Source organism: Rhinatrema bivittatum, chromosome 6 (assembly GCF_901001135.1).
Source record: "Rhinatrema bivittatum chromosome 6, aRhiBiv1.1, whole genome shotgun sequence".
NCBI classification, from domain to species: domain Eukaryota; kingdom Metazoa; phylum Chordata; class Amphibia; order Gymnophiona; family Rhinatrematidae; genus Rhinatrema; species Rhinatrema bivittatum.
Window position 1 is genome coordinate 214,396,164 of NC_042620.1, and position 16,175 is coordinate 214,412,338.

General features: G+C 45.7%; 1 protein-coding gene across 1 annotated transcript in view; it reads left to right on the top strand.

Annotated features, from left to right (window-relative positions):
* The window catches only part of CHEK1 (checkpoint kinase 1), a 140,063-nt gene that overhangs the window by 87,850 nt on the left and 36,038 nt on the right, over positions 1-16,175 (top strand). The window contains 1 exon segment of the mRNA XM_029606539.1: positions 1,547-1,736. Within this exon segment, the coding sequence (XP_029462399.1) occupies positions 1,547-1,736 (190 nt within the window).

Below are 16,175 nucleotides of genomic sequence, written 5' to 3' on the forward strand. Positions count from 1 at the left end.
GGAAGGAGTTTGACTCGTGGTGTAGAGGGTTGAATATGTCCCTTCGGCAGGCCACCATTGGTCATATCCTTGGCTTCTTACAGAATGGTCTAAAGAAAGGATTGTCCTATAACTCGCTTTGCGTACAGATTGCAGCCTTGGGCTGTTTTTGTGGTAAGGTTGACGGTACTTCTCTTATCCTTCATCCGGACGTGGTCAGGTTCTTGAAGGGGGTCAAACACCTCAGGCCATCGGTGCAGTCTATCTGTCCGTCTTGGAATCTGAATTTGGTTCTTCGTGGTCTGTGTAGTTCTCCGTTTGAGCCTTTAAAGAGGTCTACCCTGAAAGATTTAACACTCAAAACTGTGGCTATCTGCTCAGGTAGACGGATTTCCGAGTTACAGGCCATATCCTGTAGGGAGCCGTCCCTGTGTATCTCTGACTCGGGAGTTTCTCTTCGCACTGTTCCTTCCTTTTTGCCTAAGGTGGTTTCGGCTTTTCATGTCAACCAGACGGTAGAGCTACCAGCTTTCTCGGATGAGGATAGGCACGACCCTCGGCAGAAGGATCTTCGGAGGTTGGATGTCCGAAGGGTCCTCCTGCAGTACTTGGAGGTTACCAATCCTTTCAGGCTGTCTGATCATCTATTTGTTCTGTGGCATGATCCAAAGAAAGGGCCAAAAGCTTCTAAAACTACCATTGCCCGCTGGTTGAAAGGAGCTATTGCTGCAGCTTGTATTGGTCAAGGGCGTACTGTCCCGGAGGGACTTAAGGCTCATTCTCTTCGCTCACAGGCTGCTTCCTGGGCGGAGATTGACTGTGTATCGCCCCAGGAGATTTGCAGGGTGGTTACGTGGAAATCTTTGCACACATTTGCCAAGCATTACCGTTTGAATGTTCGGGATCCGATGGTGGATTCATTTGGCAGCAGTGTGCTTAAAGCGGGAATCTCGAAGTCCCACCCCATTTAGGGCAGCTTGGGTACATCCCAGCAGTCTGGACTGATCCTGGTACGTACAGGGAAAGGAAAATTAGTTCTTACCTGTTAATTTTCGTTCCTGTAGTACCAAGGATCAGTCCAGACGCCCGCCCACAGTATACGAGTTCCGCTAGTCTGATTCTGTTGGTTTTCTCTCTTGCAGGCTTTTTTCTCAAAGCATCTTGTCAGATGACATATCGAGTTTTTATCAGTTCATATTTAGTTCCAATGTTGTTGGTGTTAAGAGTTGTGTTGTTCACATTGATCTAGTCATTGTTGGTTACCATATTATTTTCATTCTGCTTTGATATTGATTATACTGAGGGACCGCAGGTGGCACACCAGGGTATATGGGAGGTGCCATTTCAGTTTCTCTCTGACTCCATCTGCTGGAAGGGAGGCATAACCCAGTAGTCTGGACTGATCCTTGGTACTACAGGAACGAAACTTAACAGGTAAGAACTAATTTTCCTTTACATTAAGCAGACTTGCTAGTTTGGCCATCTAGATTACATTGTGAAAAATCTGTTGCTTGATGTATGTCTGAATATTTTTTTCCTCCTCTTTGTCTCCTCTCTCCCCATCTAGTCCCTATAAGAGTGAGGAACGGGTCCGGTTTTCCAGCTCACAGCCAGAGCCTCTTACTTCTCTTTCTTCATGGGACTCTAATCACTCTGGTATTGATAAACTTGTGCAAGGGATTAGCTTCTCCCAACCCGCATGCCCGGACCACATGCTACTCAATAGCCAGTTACTGGGCACTCCAGGTTCCTCACAGGTAACGTGGAAACACATCAAACAGTCATGATCTGTATTGTCATATAGAGGTGCTGATATAGAGTTCCATCTCCACTTTACCACTGGCAGCTTATTACAGCTGGAGTTGACTAGGAAAATTGACTTTATTTATTTATAGAGTTTTATATGCCGTCGTTCAGTTTTGCCATCATAACTGTTTACAATTTTTTTCATTTGGTTAACATGTTTAACGATTTTGTACAGGTAATGTGGTTAAATTGTGGAGATGGGTTAGTTTATATGATACGAATGGTATGGTGTGAAATAAGTGTAAGGGGTGCGGTTCTTATAATAAAGTTAGTAGAACATATGCTTGAGAGTTTACGTTTATATTGTAACAAGTATAAACATATGCATTAAATATAGGCATGTAATAAAAATAGGTGTAACCATGGTGCAGTTCATAAAATGACACTGGTGTGGCAAATTGGTTGAGCATGGAGAATTTCAAGTTAGTATCAGTATTGCATAAGTTGGGTGTAATTATAAGGTTGGAACGTACAGTTGCTTGTCGTTAGGATGGGAATGGTTCTGTCAGTCTGAAGTGAGGGAGTGAAAGGGTAGTGTCATGTGTCTTGGTCTTTGAACAGCCATGTTTTCAGTTCTTTCTTAAGTTTTCAGGCTGGGTTGTAGACTTATTTATTTATTTATTTAAAGTTTTTCTATACCGGCATTCGCGATAAATATCGCATCATGCCGGTTTACATTTAACAAGTGGATAGGGAACAAAAAGGTAAAAAATAACATTGATCCTAATAATAGTAATAAATAATGATAATAGTAATGATAAAACATTAACACATTAAACAAGAGAAAGGCTAAGGAATGCAGTTACAATAAAACAAGGGAGTAATACAACTTGGAGCATAGAAAAAGAAGCAGGGGATTAAATAGAGAGAGTATATATGTCTTATGACTTAGTTCAGTTGGTAGTGTATATATGTCGGTAGAGAGTATATATGTCTTATGACTTAGTTCAGTTGGTAGTGTGTTCCAGAGTTTGAGGCTTGCAAGGGAGATTGCACGGTTGCATACTGAGGTAAGTTGTGTGGAGCGGCAGGAGGGGGATTGACAGGAGTCCTTTATTGGCTGATCGAAGGTTTCTGTGTGGTTCATGGGGCTTAATAGCTTTGCTTAACCAGTTGGTTCATTTCTCGTGTATAAGTTTGTGAACAATGGTTAATATTTTGTAGTCAATTCGGTATTTTATTGGAAGCCGGTGTAGGGATGTAAGATTTAGGGTTATATGTTCATGTTTTTTGTACCTATTAGTAGTCTGGCTGCTGAATTTTGTAAGATTTGGAGGGGACGAATACTGGAGAGTGGTAAACCAAGTAGTAAGGAATTGCAGTAGTCAAGATTGGAGAGAATGAGTAGTTGTAATACTGTTCTGAAGTCCTCTGGGGTTAGAAATGGTTTTATACGTCTCAGGGTTAGTAGTTTTAGATATCCATCTCTTATTTTTGTTGTAATGTGATTTTTAAAGGATAATTCTCTGTCAATGATGACTCCTAGATTGCGTGCGTGTATGATTGGAGAGAGTGTGGTTATTTGATTCTCTACTTTTAGGGGTGGTGGAGGTGTTGATCTGATTTTTCTTTCAAGAATTATTATTTCTGTTTTTTCGATGTTTATTATAAGTTTCATCTTGGTTAACAATTGTTTGATTGCAGTGAGATAGGCTGCAGTTTCTTGTATGTTTCATCCAGTGAGTTTTGAATCGGGATAAGTATTTGGACTAGGAGTGGAGGAGTGGCCTAGTGGTTAGAGCAGTGGGCTACGAACCAGCAGTCCAGGGTTCAAGTCCCACTGTCGCTCTTTGTGACCTTGGGCAAGTCACTTTACCCTCCATTGCCTCGGGTACAAACTTAGATTGTAAGTCCTCTGGGGATAGGGAAATACCTACAGTACCTGAATGTAATCCACTTTGAAGTGCTGAAAAAAGTATGAAAGGTGGAATATAAATCTAAATAAATAAATACATGAAACATCAGTAGCTTTCCCTGTACGTACCCAGATCTGTCCAGACTCCTGGGTTTTGCCTCCCTTCCAGCAGAAAGAAACAGCGAAATTTTCGCTGACACTGCCACATAACCCCAAGTGCCACCTGAGTCCCTCAGTATTTCTCTGTCTCCAGCAGATGGTGGAGGTGCAAAACCTGCAGTCTTGAGGCTAGTTTAAAAAAAAAAAAAAGAGAAATTTTAGATTCTCAGAGATTGCCTCCTGGATTTGAGATGGACGAGCAGGGGGTTGGGGACCCTTTTCTTGCTCAGTTCCTTACCACCGAGGGCAGTAAGCTGGTGGATCCAGTTCCCTCTCCCTCTTCAGTTGCAGGGAAGTGTTTTCTGGCCTCTTTTGCCCTTTCTGGTAAAGTTTAAAAAAAAAAAAAAAAAGGAACAGTTTTGTTTGATTTCATGTTCGATGGGCACGAAGGATGAGCTTAAGCCTCACGGGGGACTAAGCTGAAGCAGTTCTTCATTTTGGGGCTCCCCAGATGACTGACTGCACTCGTGGTCCCGGCACTCCGACAGCATGCTGCGCAGCTCTAGCTGCATGGCGTGCGGCAACCCGCGCGTGACTTTGTCTGGACCGATGTTGTTCTTGGTGCCTCGCTGGTGTAGAGAGCAGCTCAGGGGTGGTCACGATGGCGTCAGGGAAACAGTGCGGGCCTGGGAGGCTCTCAAGCGTGTTGGAGGAAGCAGTGGACCCCTTCCTGGTTAGTGCGGGAACGGTAGACATTTTGTCGACCCTTGCGGCTGCTTCACAGTCTGTGGGGGGGGGGGGGGGAGGAGGATTTCCCACCCCCACTGACCCTGGCTGATATAAGGACTGGGGGGCTTGGGGACTTCAGTCAGGGGAGGAAGAGGACCTCCTAGGGGAGGCTTCTGACGATTCCACAACTTTTTCCTCTGATTTTTGTCCTGTTGCTGCACAGGACTTATTTGGCCAGAAAGACGCAGGGAGGCACAGGGCCAAGTAGGGAGCGTCTGTAGGTCTGTGGTCTGGGAAGAGGTCCAGACTGTCTCAGGCTGCTGGGGCTACTAGAGTTCAGCGAGACCTGGAGATGCCCGCACCGACGAACACAGCGGATGACTTCTCTAAGGATTCAGAGGCAAGGATTCGCCTGCACAGGACCCCCTGGACGCGGATCCGGCTCTGCTGGAATGGGACCCAGAAGAGGTGCTGGGTAAAACCCCAGCTGTGGAGGGAGATGACTCTAAGGTGGTTCATCCTTTTCCACAGGGAGGAGTTGAGTCCTCTGATCCCCCATGTCCTGGCAGAGTTGGGGGGGATAAAGGTTCTGTGAGGAATCAGATCAGGACGTGGATTTGGTCATGGAGGACATAATAGGTCCAGCAAAGGCTTTTGTTTTCCATAAGTCAGTCCAGAAATTGGTAATCAAGGAGTAGGATACTCCTGAGACTGGCTTGAAGATTGGTAGAGCAATGGATAAATTATATACTTTGCCTGAGGGCACGCTTGAGCTCCTGAAAATCCCAAAGGTGGATGCCTCTGTGTTGGCTGTTACTAAGAAGACCTATTCTGGTGGCCGGTTCTGCAACCCTGAAGGACCTTCGGGATAAGAAGCTCAAAGTTCACCTCAAGAAGTTTTTTGAGGTGGCTGCCCTCTGCATACATGCAGCAGTTTTATGCTGAGGGCTGGACTGCATTGATTCATAGGCAAAGCAAGCGGAGCAGCTGGAAGCTGTTGTTGCCTATGGAGCCGATGCGCTAGATGACCTCATTAGGACATCTTCCAGAACAATGATATCAGCGGTATCGGCCAGGAGTCTTCTCTGGTTGAGAAACTGGCCAGCAGATGTTTCCTCCAAGTCTTAGTTGGGAGTGTTATCTTTTAAAGGAAAGCTGCTCTTTGGACAGGATTTGGAGGAGCTGATCAAACATCTAGTGGAGAATACAGGTAAAAAATTGTCTGAGGATAAACCGAAAGGAGGAAAAGGGTCCTTTCCTTTGCACTCTAGTTTCTGAGGGAATAGGCGTTTTCGGCCAAATAGGGCTTCAGGTGGTGTAAGAGGCAGACCTCAGGGAGGCAGCAGTCCTGGAACCAGTCCTTGTGCAGGTGGAAGCCGAACAGAGATGGCTCTGGCCAGGGTGGGGGTGCATCCAAATCCACCCGATGAAGCAAGGCCGGCCCACTTCTCGGTTCCAGCTATAGGGGGACCATTGATGCCTTTTTTTTTTTTTTTTTTTTACGAGGAGTGGGCCTAGATCATGTCGGGTCTTAAGCATCATAAGGCAAGATTACACTTTAGAATTTGCACATCCGCTAAGAGGCTTATTCATGGTCTCCCCGTGTGCTTACGAGGGAAAAAGGCAGGAGGTACAGCAAACCATCAGTTGCCTACAGATGCTGGGAGCCATTGTTCCTGTTCCCCTGGAGGAACAGGCCACTATTCCATTTATTTCATCGTTCCCAAAAAGAAGGGAACATTCAGCCCAATTTTGGACTTGAAGAAAGTAAATGTGGCTCTCAAGGTTCCTCATTTTCAGATGGAGTGCGCAGTGGGGAGTTCTTAGCTTCCCTGGATTTAACAGAGGTATACTTGCACATATCAAAGATATCTAGGATTCATGGTCCTCAGAACGCATTTTCAATATTGTGCCCTACTGTTCAGTCTGGTGATGACTCCCAGGACTTTTTTACCAAGGTGATGGTCTTGGTGGTGCCAGTGGCCCTCTGGAGAGAGGGTGTCCTGGTTCACCCATATCTGGACGACTGGCTGATTCAGGCAAAGTCAGAGGTCCTTTGCAGGCAGGCAGTGGACTTGGTACTGCAGCGCTTGAGATCCCTGGGGGGGATAGTAAATCTGTCCAAGAGTCATCTTTCCCCCTTCTCAGATCTTGGAATTTCTGGGGGTGCGTTTTGATACAAAGGTGAGCAAGGATTTTTTTCACCAAGAAGCGCATTACAAAATTGCAGGTGCAAGTTCGCAGATTGTTAGAGATGCAAGTGCCCAGAATTTGGGATTACTTGCAGTTCTAGGTTCCATGGTGTCCACTTTGGAGCTGGTTCCTTGGGCGTTTGTTCATATGTGACCTGTACAGTCGGGTTTGCTTTCCCGCTGGGATCAATTATCAGAACAGTTTCAACTTTCGCTACCTCTTACGGAGTTAGCCAGGTCCAGTCTCGTGGTGGCTTGAGCCGGGACCATTTGAGGTATGGAGTGGACTTGGAGGTTCCGGACTGGATGATTGTTACCACCGATGCCAGTCTCTCCAGGTGGGGACAGGGGCGGATTGAGGGAAAATAGTGGCCCGGGGGATTTTTCTCCATACTGGCCCATGGGTACCCAATTACATATACAATATAATGTACATATATAATTTACATATATATGTACACACCCCTATATTTCGGCATGGTCCTCCCGTATCAACACAGTACTATTTGCCAACACTCAAAGAATAACAACCCCACCTATGAAAAAGAATACCATAAATATTACACCAGAATCTAAAATATCAATACACCTCCTATCAGGAAAACAGAACAGGCCAAGCTACTACACAGATCCCTACAGAGAAACCACATGCTAAAAGAATGCTTCATCTCAGTCCTTGCATGCAGAACACAAACTCTCATCAAATACAGAATACAAAATGAAGGAGCACAAATGACAAAAACTGAAATGGAAACTCCAAGAAGCCAGACTTCGTGTATTAACAATAGAAAAATAGAACCACCATTCCTCATAAAACAAATAAAATCAAGAAACCAAAGCATCAGTTATAATAGTAAAGCCATAATAAAAGAATATTTTAAAACTACTGATAAATAGAATTTTTATTAATTAAAATCATATACATTTTTTACAATATCCCAAACACTAATAAAATATTTCAAAACAGCACATATATCAAATAACATTCAATAATTAAAACTAATAAGGATTTTAAAAAGCCCCTGCTGTCCCCTTCTGTGGGAGCTCTTGATTGCCAGTCACCCTGATATTGTCGAGGATTAGGAGGTTATCCTCTCTCTCTCACACATACTCACATGATCATTCTCTCTCACACATACACTGTCACATACATACACATTCATGCTCTTATATCCACCATAACCTCTCGCTGTCACTGACAGGCTCTAAGACACTCTCTCCCCCTCCAAACACACACTCTTACTCCCTTGGATTTTCTCATACACACTCATGCTCTCACACTCACTGGCTCACACACACACACACCCAGGCAGGCTCCCATTCATTTTCTCACACACTCTCCCCATCCCCCAGGCATGCACACATTCATTCTCACACACGCAGGCACCCATGCATTCACACAAATACACTCCCAGGCAGAGTCCCATTCATATACATGCACACACTAAAGGCAGATTCCCCCTCTCTTTCTTTTGCCAGCAACCTCAGAACCTCTCTCATTCCTCTGCTGCCACTGTCACTGCTGCCACATGGCTATTGGGGAGGCGCCGATTGCTGCTACTGACACTGAAGCCCATCCTGCTGCCTCATCTGTGCAGGCCCCATGGGCTTCCACTTTCTCCATGCTGATCTCGTACATTGTGAGATCCGCATAGAGAAAGTGCTATTCTTGGACATTCCCAAAGATTACATGTGCCAATCACTAAAAAGTAATTTATTTTTTTATTTTACCTTTGCTGGCTGATCTTAGTTTTCTAATCGGTTGGTCACAGGCTTTTTTCCCCCACCTTCCCTTTCTTATTTTTTTTCCAATTCCTTTTATATTATCTTTTTTTCTCTCCATCTTCTTCCCTCAAACACACAGTCAGGTTCTCATTCTCACATGCATTTCTCTCTCTCACACACAGGCTCTCACTGTCACATGCTGTCTCATACAATCATTCATACAGTCTCTCCCAGGCACATGCTGTCTATCTGACTCTCACACACAGGCTGTCTCTCACTCCCACATGTGGTCTTCCTCAAGCACAAGCTCTCACTGTCACATGCTCTCTCTCATACAATCATTCATACACACAGGCTCTACTGTCACATGCTGTCTCTCTCACACACACACACAGGCTCTCTCTCACTCCCACATGCTGTCTTGCTCAAGCACAGGCTCTCCCGGTCTCATGCTGTCTCTCTCACACACATAGAGGTTCTTACCTGCTGTCTCTGCAAACATTCAGGACCTCACTCCCACACACAGTCTCTCAACTCATCTCATGCACGCACACATACACACTCTACAGACCCTCAGCCTCTCTCTTACCTCTGGGCCTCCTCTTCGCGGGTCGCCGCAGGATGGGCTCTGCAGCGGCCCTGCTACCGGGCCTCTTCCTCTTCTCGGGCCGCAGCGGCCCTGCTACCGGGCCTCTTCCTCTTCTCCAGCCGCTGAGATGATTCGTGGCGGCCTGTAAGCGCTGCTCCTCTTCTACACGCGCTGATGCTTCTCCTCCTTCCTGCCCACGCGGTTCTAGCAACGTTTACTTTCAGGACTGCGCAGGGGAAGGAAGGAGGAGAAGCATCAGCGCGTTTAAACGCGATCTTTTTCTTCGGGCCGTGGTGACGTGAGCTCCACCACGGCCCTGCTGATCTGCCTGCTACATGCGTGTCACTGGCGACCGCATGAGCCTCCCTGCGCCCGGGGATATTGGTTCCCCTCTGGATACCACTGCTCACGGCACCCCCTAATACTTTGCTGGAAGCCTGGAAACTTTATAATTAAAAAAAAAAAAAAAATCACATGACAAGAGTGACCGGCCCACCGGGGGAAGCCCGATTCCCCCGATAGGTCAATCCGCCCCTGGGTGGGGAGCAGTATGCCAGGACTAGTCCATGTAGAACCAGTGGTTGGTGGAGGAAGCGTTGGGGTCTATCAGTCACTTAGAGACAAGAGTGGTGCGGTTGGCACTGCAGGCATGCCTACCTTTATTGTGGGGGAAGCCAGTGAGGATTTTTTAGACAATGCAACGACAGTGGCTTATATCATCCGGCAGGATGGCACCAAGAGTCGTGTGGTGGCTCAGGAAGCCCAGGAATTAATCCACTGGGCAGAGCAGCATTTGGCACTATAGCAGCTTCTCATATTACTGGCACGGACAATGTACAAGTAGATCCCAGAGAGTGGGATTTGTCAGAGGAAGCTTGCACCTCATCAGTCACAGATGGAGCAGGATTTAATGGCAATTCACCGAAATGCCAAGGCCCTGCACGTCTTCAGTCAAAAAAGGGGACGTGGAGCAAAAGGAGTTGATTCCTTAGTTCTGCCTTGGCCGAGGGGCATTCTTCTGTAGTACGTGTTTCCACCGTGGCCAATGGTGGGCAAAATCTTACGACTTATAGAGATCCATCTGGAAGAAGTGATTCTAGTAGCGCCGGAGTGGCTGAGGAGGCGTTGGTTTATGGATCTGATCAATGTAGCGGTGAACAGACTGTTGAGGCTCGCTCATCTGCCAAAGCTTCTGCATCAAGGCGCCCCATATTTTCCAATCAGACGACTCTCTTCCATCTTGTGGCTTGGCTTTTGAGAGGCAACACTTAAGAGAGAGGATATAGTGAGGATGTCATTTCTACTGTCTTGCAAACTAAAAAAAAAACTTCCACTTCCTTGGCATATGTGAGGGTCTGGAGAATTTTTGAGACATGGTGTGCGGAGCAGGGGGTTGATCCTACTTGGGCATCCGTAGCAAATATTCTATCCTTCTTGCAGAGAGGGTTAGTGAAAGGTTCAGAGAGAGCATGTGACAGTGGACTGTCTTCTAGACATGGTGTAGGAAGTTGCCCTAGCTGTACATCTGAATGTGGTATTTTTTCGCCAGGGTGCAAAGCATTTATGTCCTCCGGTTTGAAAGTTTATATTTAACTTGGTCCTTTATTTATTTATTTATTTATTTATTTATTTATTTATTTAAAGAGTTTTTATATACCGGGGCACGTAAATAACATCACCTCGGTTCACAGTGTAACATAACATAGCAACAAGCTTTACAATGAGTATAAATATTGGTTTCTATTTAAGGGGTATCTGTCCTTAAGGGGTATGTGTACTGCACCGTTTGAGCCTCTTAGAAGGGCTTCTATGAAAGATCTCATTTTGAACGTGGTTTTCTTGGTGGCAATGTGCTCTGTGAGAAGGATCTTGGAACTTCAGGCCTTGTCCTGTAGAGACCTGTTTTTGCAGATTACAGATTCAGGAGTCTCGTTGAGGATGGTTCCTTCCTTCCGAAGATGGTGTCGTTTTATTTAAGGCAATCGGTCAAGCTCCTGGCCTTTTCAAATTTGGAGGCTACAGCACCTCACACTAGAGAGTTGTGACTTTTGGATGTAAAGTAGGCATTGTTGCAGTATCTTAAGGTCACTAATAGCTTCATCTTTTTGTACTATGGAGTGGTGCAAAGAAGGGTCATAAAGCATCGAAATCTACAATTGTGTGTTGGTTGAAGAAAGCTATAGGTTCAGTGTACATCTGTTAGGGCCCTCCTGTCCCAGAGGGGCTAAAAGCTCACTCTACGTGTTCTTAGGCGGTTTCCTGGGCCAAATGTCAACAGGTGTCACCACAAGAGATTTGTCAGGCGGCTACTTGGGACTCCTTACACACATTCACCAGGCATTATCGTTTTGATGTCCGAGCCTCAAAGGCCATAGGCTTTGGCGAAAGTGTGTTTTGAGCGGACTTTCGCAGTCCCACTCCATTTAGGGAAGCATGTGTATATCCCAGGAGTCTGGACTGATCTGGGTATGTACAGGGAAATCTTACCTGCTAAATTTTCATTCCTGTAGTACCACAGATCTGTCCAGAGACCCGCCCAGTAAAAGTGGGGAGATCTGGAGAGTCCGCTCGATAGGTTATTGTGCTTAGTCTGAAGAGTAGCGCAGGTTTTTTGTTTAGTTCCTCAAGTTTTAATTGTTCCTAAGATTTATTATTATAAGGATCCACTTCCTTCTGCTCGTTCAGGGGGTTATTAATGTATGGCTGTTGTTGGTTTGTATCTTAGCTTGGGTACTTCTCAATACTGAGGGACTGTAGGTGGCACTCCGGGTTATGTGGCAGTGTCGGCGAAACTTTCTCTGTCTCCATCTGATGGAAGGGAGGCAAAATCCAGGAGTGTGGACTGATCTGTGGTACTACAGGAATGAAAATTAGCAGGTAAGAATAAATTTTCCTTTTCTAAATCTATGTAAGCACCAGTTTGTGCCAAGATGAAAATTAAATCATTGCATGCTAATCATTTTGTGTTTAACAAAAATAGAATAAAATTTAGTTAAAGGAATGCAAGTTTTATAAGGCTAATGATTGAGACGCAAGCTTTCAGTATTACCCAGAATTATTTTGTTACCTGAGGAAAAGGCCCTGATAGCTTGCATCTTTAAACATATGATAATCTTAGAAATATATTATCTTTACCAAATTATTATGCTGGTTTTCTTTTAACAAATGTTGTGCTTTTAATGGAAGCCTTTTGTCAACAAGCAGAAACAATCAGCCACAAAAGTGGGTGATGTAATCAGACAGTGCTGATGCAGAGTGTTTTCTCACAAAGATTAGAAATGGATGGAAGGCTTTTCTGGGCATGTGTGGAACTTCCATGCAACTCCACCATCCAGGTCCACATAACCAATCAGATACTTTTTTTTTCTGGCTCTTTAATACTTATTTTAATGTTTTATCTGGAGATCTTCATCTGATACACATGTTGGGCTGCCTCCAGTTGTCCCTTTACTTTCCGAAGCAGGTTTTATAGCGTTTATATATATATTTTTAATTTTAATTATCTTGATTATTTTTCCATGCTCAGATAGACCAGCCAAAGAATATCAATTGCTGATCCAGAACTAAGAAACTTACATTTCCTCTGCGTTCTGGCAGGTCAGTCCACACGAGTGGATTATGCACCTCTGCCAGCAGATGGAGACAGAGCAAAAACTGATGTCACGCCTAAATAGTCATGCTCTGACAGTCCGCCAGTATTCTCCATCTCCAGCAGAGAGTGGACATGCATTTCCCTATGGTGGATTGCCTGTGAGTAAAAGATTAAAAAAAAAAAAAAAGGAAGAAGTACAAAAGGGGACATCACTAAGATGAGATGTCTATATAGCACCACTTGTCTTCTGAGGTGATACCATTCGGTCCTTCCCTCAGTAGAGTGCCTTCAGTTTGCTAGTCTTGGGTGGCGTGGACTTAAAATTCAGCTAGTGATTATAGGCTGAGAGAGGCCCAGTGGTGAAGGCTTTCGCCCTCTTCCACCACCACCACCCCCCATAGCGAGGACCTATTCCTGCTTTCAGCCAGGTGATATATACTCAACTGATGAAAGCCACTTTTGATCCTCTGAACTCTTGTGAGCTTAGATTATGTTTTTGGTGGGAGTCACTTCAGACTGGAAATCCTACAGAGAGAGAGAGAGAGCTCTATAGGCAGGACCCTGCTGAGCAGGCTAAGAGTAAGCCTAGCTGGGAACAGGAGGCCCTGCATCTCTAGGCGAAGGTAGCTCCTGAATTCTCTCCTGTATAAGGTAATGGGGGAAGTATACTGCTGGAGGTAAGCAGTCTATGTATTTATATGCTGATAATTGTAAATAAAGCTGGAATTTTAAGAAGCACTTGCATCACAAAAAAAAATCAAATACACACACAGCTTCAAATATATTTGGAAGGCCAGAAACTACTGTGTGTGCCTTGAAAGAACAGGAAGCAAGCTGGATGCTTCTGTCTATCAGTCTGTCAGAAATTAAGCAGAAGAAGCACAGCAGCTGTATGAACCACCTGACTTGTGCCTTACCCTTCAGAGAGACAAAAGCTCAGAGCAACAAAAGAAAGATAATAGCAAATGTGATGAAGCCAGGGAGAGACCTGTAGACAGTGTGACAGGAAAATCTAGCTTGGAACCAGTGAATACAGTGCTGGAACAAGAGGCAAAAAAAGTCAAAGGGGCAAGAGCAGGCACAACTAAGTGCAAGATAAGATTTCCACCTTAATCAGTCAGTCATTCTTTTGGTTTTTTCCCAGTCCCTATATTTACAAAGGTAAACAGGGCTTACACACTCTGCATTGCAAGAGAACCCTTGCCTTCTATTTGGAGTAGACCAAAGCCCTTAAAAGGTCCTGCCAATTTTTTGTTTTTTTAACCCAAACAGAACTGGATGTGCTGTAGCCAAACAATTCCTATTAGGATAGCATATTTGTGTATCCTTCTGTTATGTGTTATTTTCTTTTATGGAGTGGAGAAATAGCCTAGTGGTTAGAACAGCAAGCAATGAACCAGTGAAGCCAGGGTTCATATCTGAATAATGTTCTTAACCTTCCATTGTCTGAGATACAAATTTAGGGCCTGATTCACTAAGACTTTTCTCCATTTCTATGCCTATGGGGAAAATGCTTAGTAAATGAGACCTTTAGGTTGTTGTAAGTCCTCTGGGGACAGGAAAATACTTAAATACCCGAATATAACTCACTATGAGCGAAATCTAAAATAAATAGACTATGGGCTTTTTTATACTATATGAATATGTCAAGGTTCATAATGCCAGAGCCGACATCTGTGTCAGTTGCCCATTTATAACCACCTTCCATAAAAAAACAAAATTAAGAAGGGGCTTGCACCACAAAATTATGTTCTTCCATCTGTTAGCGCTTCATTATAGTTCCCATTTTTATTTGAAATCAGCTCTTAGCTAGGGATTCTCATTTGTGTGGCTGATCATCCTATTTGTTGAAGGAGAAAACTAAGTTGATTTTCTGTATAATCAGGCACATATTACCTTCCATTTCCCCATTTTGGAGTTGGCTTCCTTAAGCTATTATATAGAAATAAGAGGGTCTGCGTAATGGCAGCTGCACGGGAAATTCGCACGTGCCTAGGAAAGCCTTTTAAGCTTTTCTATACTTTGCAAAAAATGTCATCCAACAATACCAATGTGAAACATCGCTTAACTTGTATAGCTGATTATCTTGCTGTTGCACGTGTTCCCTGTACGTACCCAGATCAGTCCAGACTCCAGGATTTTGTCCCCCTTCTAGCAAATGGAGACAGAAGTTTAGCAACAAACTCCGCTTTATCTAGGCTGGTGCCACCTACAGTCTGGCAGTATTCTTCTGTCTCCAGCAGGTGGAAGAGGTGCCAAATCTACAGTCTGAGTTAGGGCCTAGCTGTATAGTAGGGTTAGGCAAAAGTAAAATTAAAAAAAAAAAGTCAGGGACAGGTTTTCTGGTTAGGAGACAGACTGCCGTGTGTTCCTGCAGGTCAGGGTCTCCTGCCTCCCAGGGGATTGTGAGGTCCTGAGGGGACCATCCCCCCTGGTTCCAGAGGCTGTAACTGTTGTGGGTTGAGGACCCATCAAACAACACTTATACTACTGGGGGTAATACCGGGGAGCCCAGCTCACTCCCCCCCAGTAGGTTCAGGACCCAGAGGCTCCAAACAGGTACTTTGGGGGGGGGGATTTAAAAATTAACGTCCTTTATTTTTGCGCGGCTGATTTCTGGGGTTACCCCAATCGTGGGGGGGGGGGTGTTTATCTGCCGTTTCGCTGTGTTTTCGGGGAGCGGGGGGTCGTTTTCTTCAGCCTCCATACCACGTCGGGCCGCGTGTCGGGCCTGCGGCACGGCGCGTGGCTGTCCAGACACAGCCTGTGCACCGCGTGTGTCTCCGGGGGTGAGGGCACCTCTGCAGCCCTGAAGGGGGTAGTGCTTTGGGGTCCAGGCAGTGATGGGCGCATTTGGAGAGCTGCCGGGGGCAATTCCTGCTCCGTTCCTCGACAGGAACGCCATTTTGGGTCCCCAGAGGTCGGCGGCTCCGTCGGTGGGCGCCATTTTGCCTCCCTTCGCGCCTATGGGTTCAGCAGCGCAGGCTGCACATGGAGAGGAGGAGCTTCCTCCCAGTTTGTCCCCGCAGCGCAGAGTCCTGAGGGGGACAGGATCGTGGAGGAGAGCAGATCTCAGCCTGCAGATACTGCTGTAGGGGATGCGGATGATACTTCTTCGAATTCGTCATTCTCCTCAGATTTTGTTTTCATGCATATAAGGCCTTTAAGGTCCGCAAGGCGGGAAAAAAAAGGCCTCTCCTACTGGACTTCCAGCCCCGGCCTCCTAAGCGGGCTCGGGCTCCGCGGGACGCAAATCCCTTGCCTGAGCAGCGGCCAAAGCCCTTAAGAACCCCGGTGACTGATTCCGATTCGTCTTCTGAATCAGAGGACCAGGATGACGGGGACTTGCCCTCTCATCCCCCGAGGGGGGTGGAGGGAGACTCCGAGAGGCAACAGGGAGGACTACGTGGCGTCCACGGGCCGGACGGTGATGATCCAAAGGTGGTGCGGCTTTTTCGCAGGGATGAGCTAGGACCTCTTATACCTGCTATCCTGGGGGAGCTAGGCATTCAGCTCCCTCAAGAGGAGTCTCAGCTTGGCTCTACGGATCCTGTGGTTTTGGGACTCCAGGGGCCTCCTTCATCCTTCCCTTTCCATTTTTCAGCCACG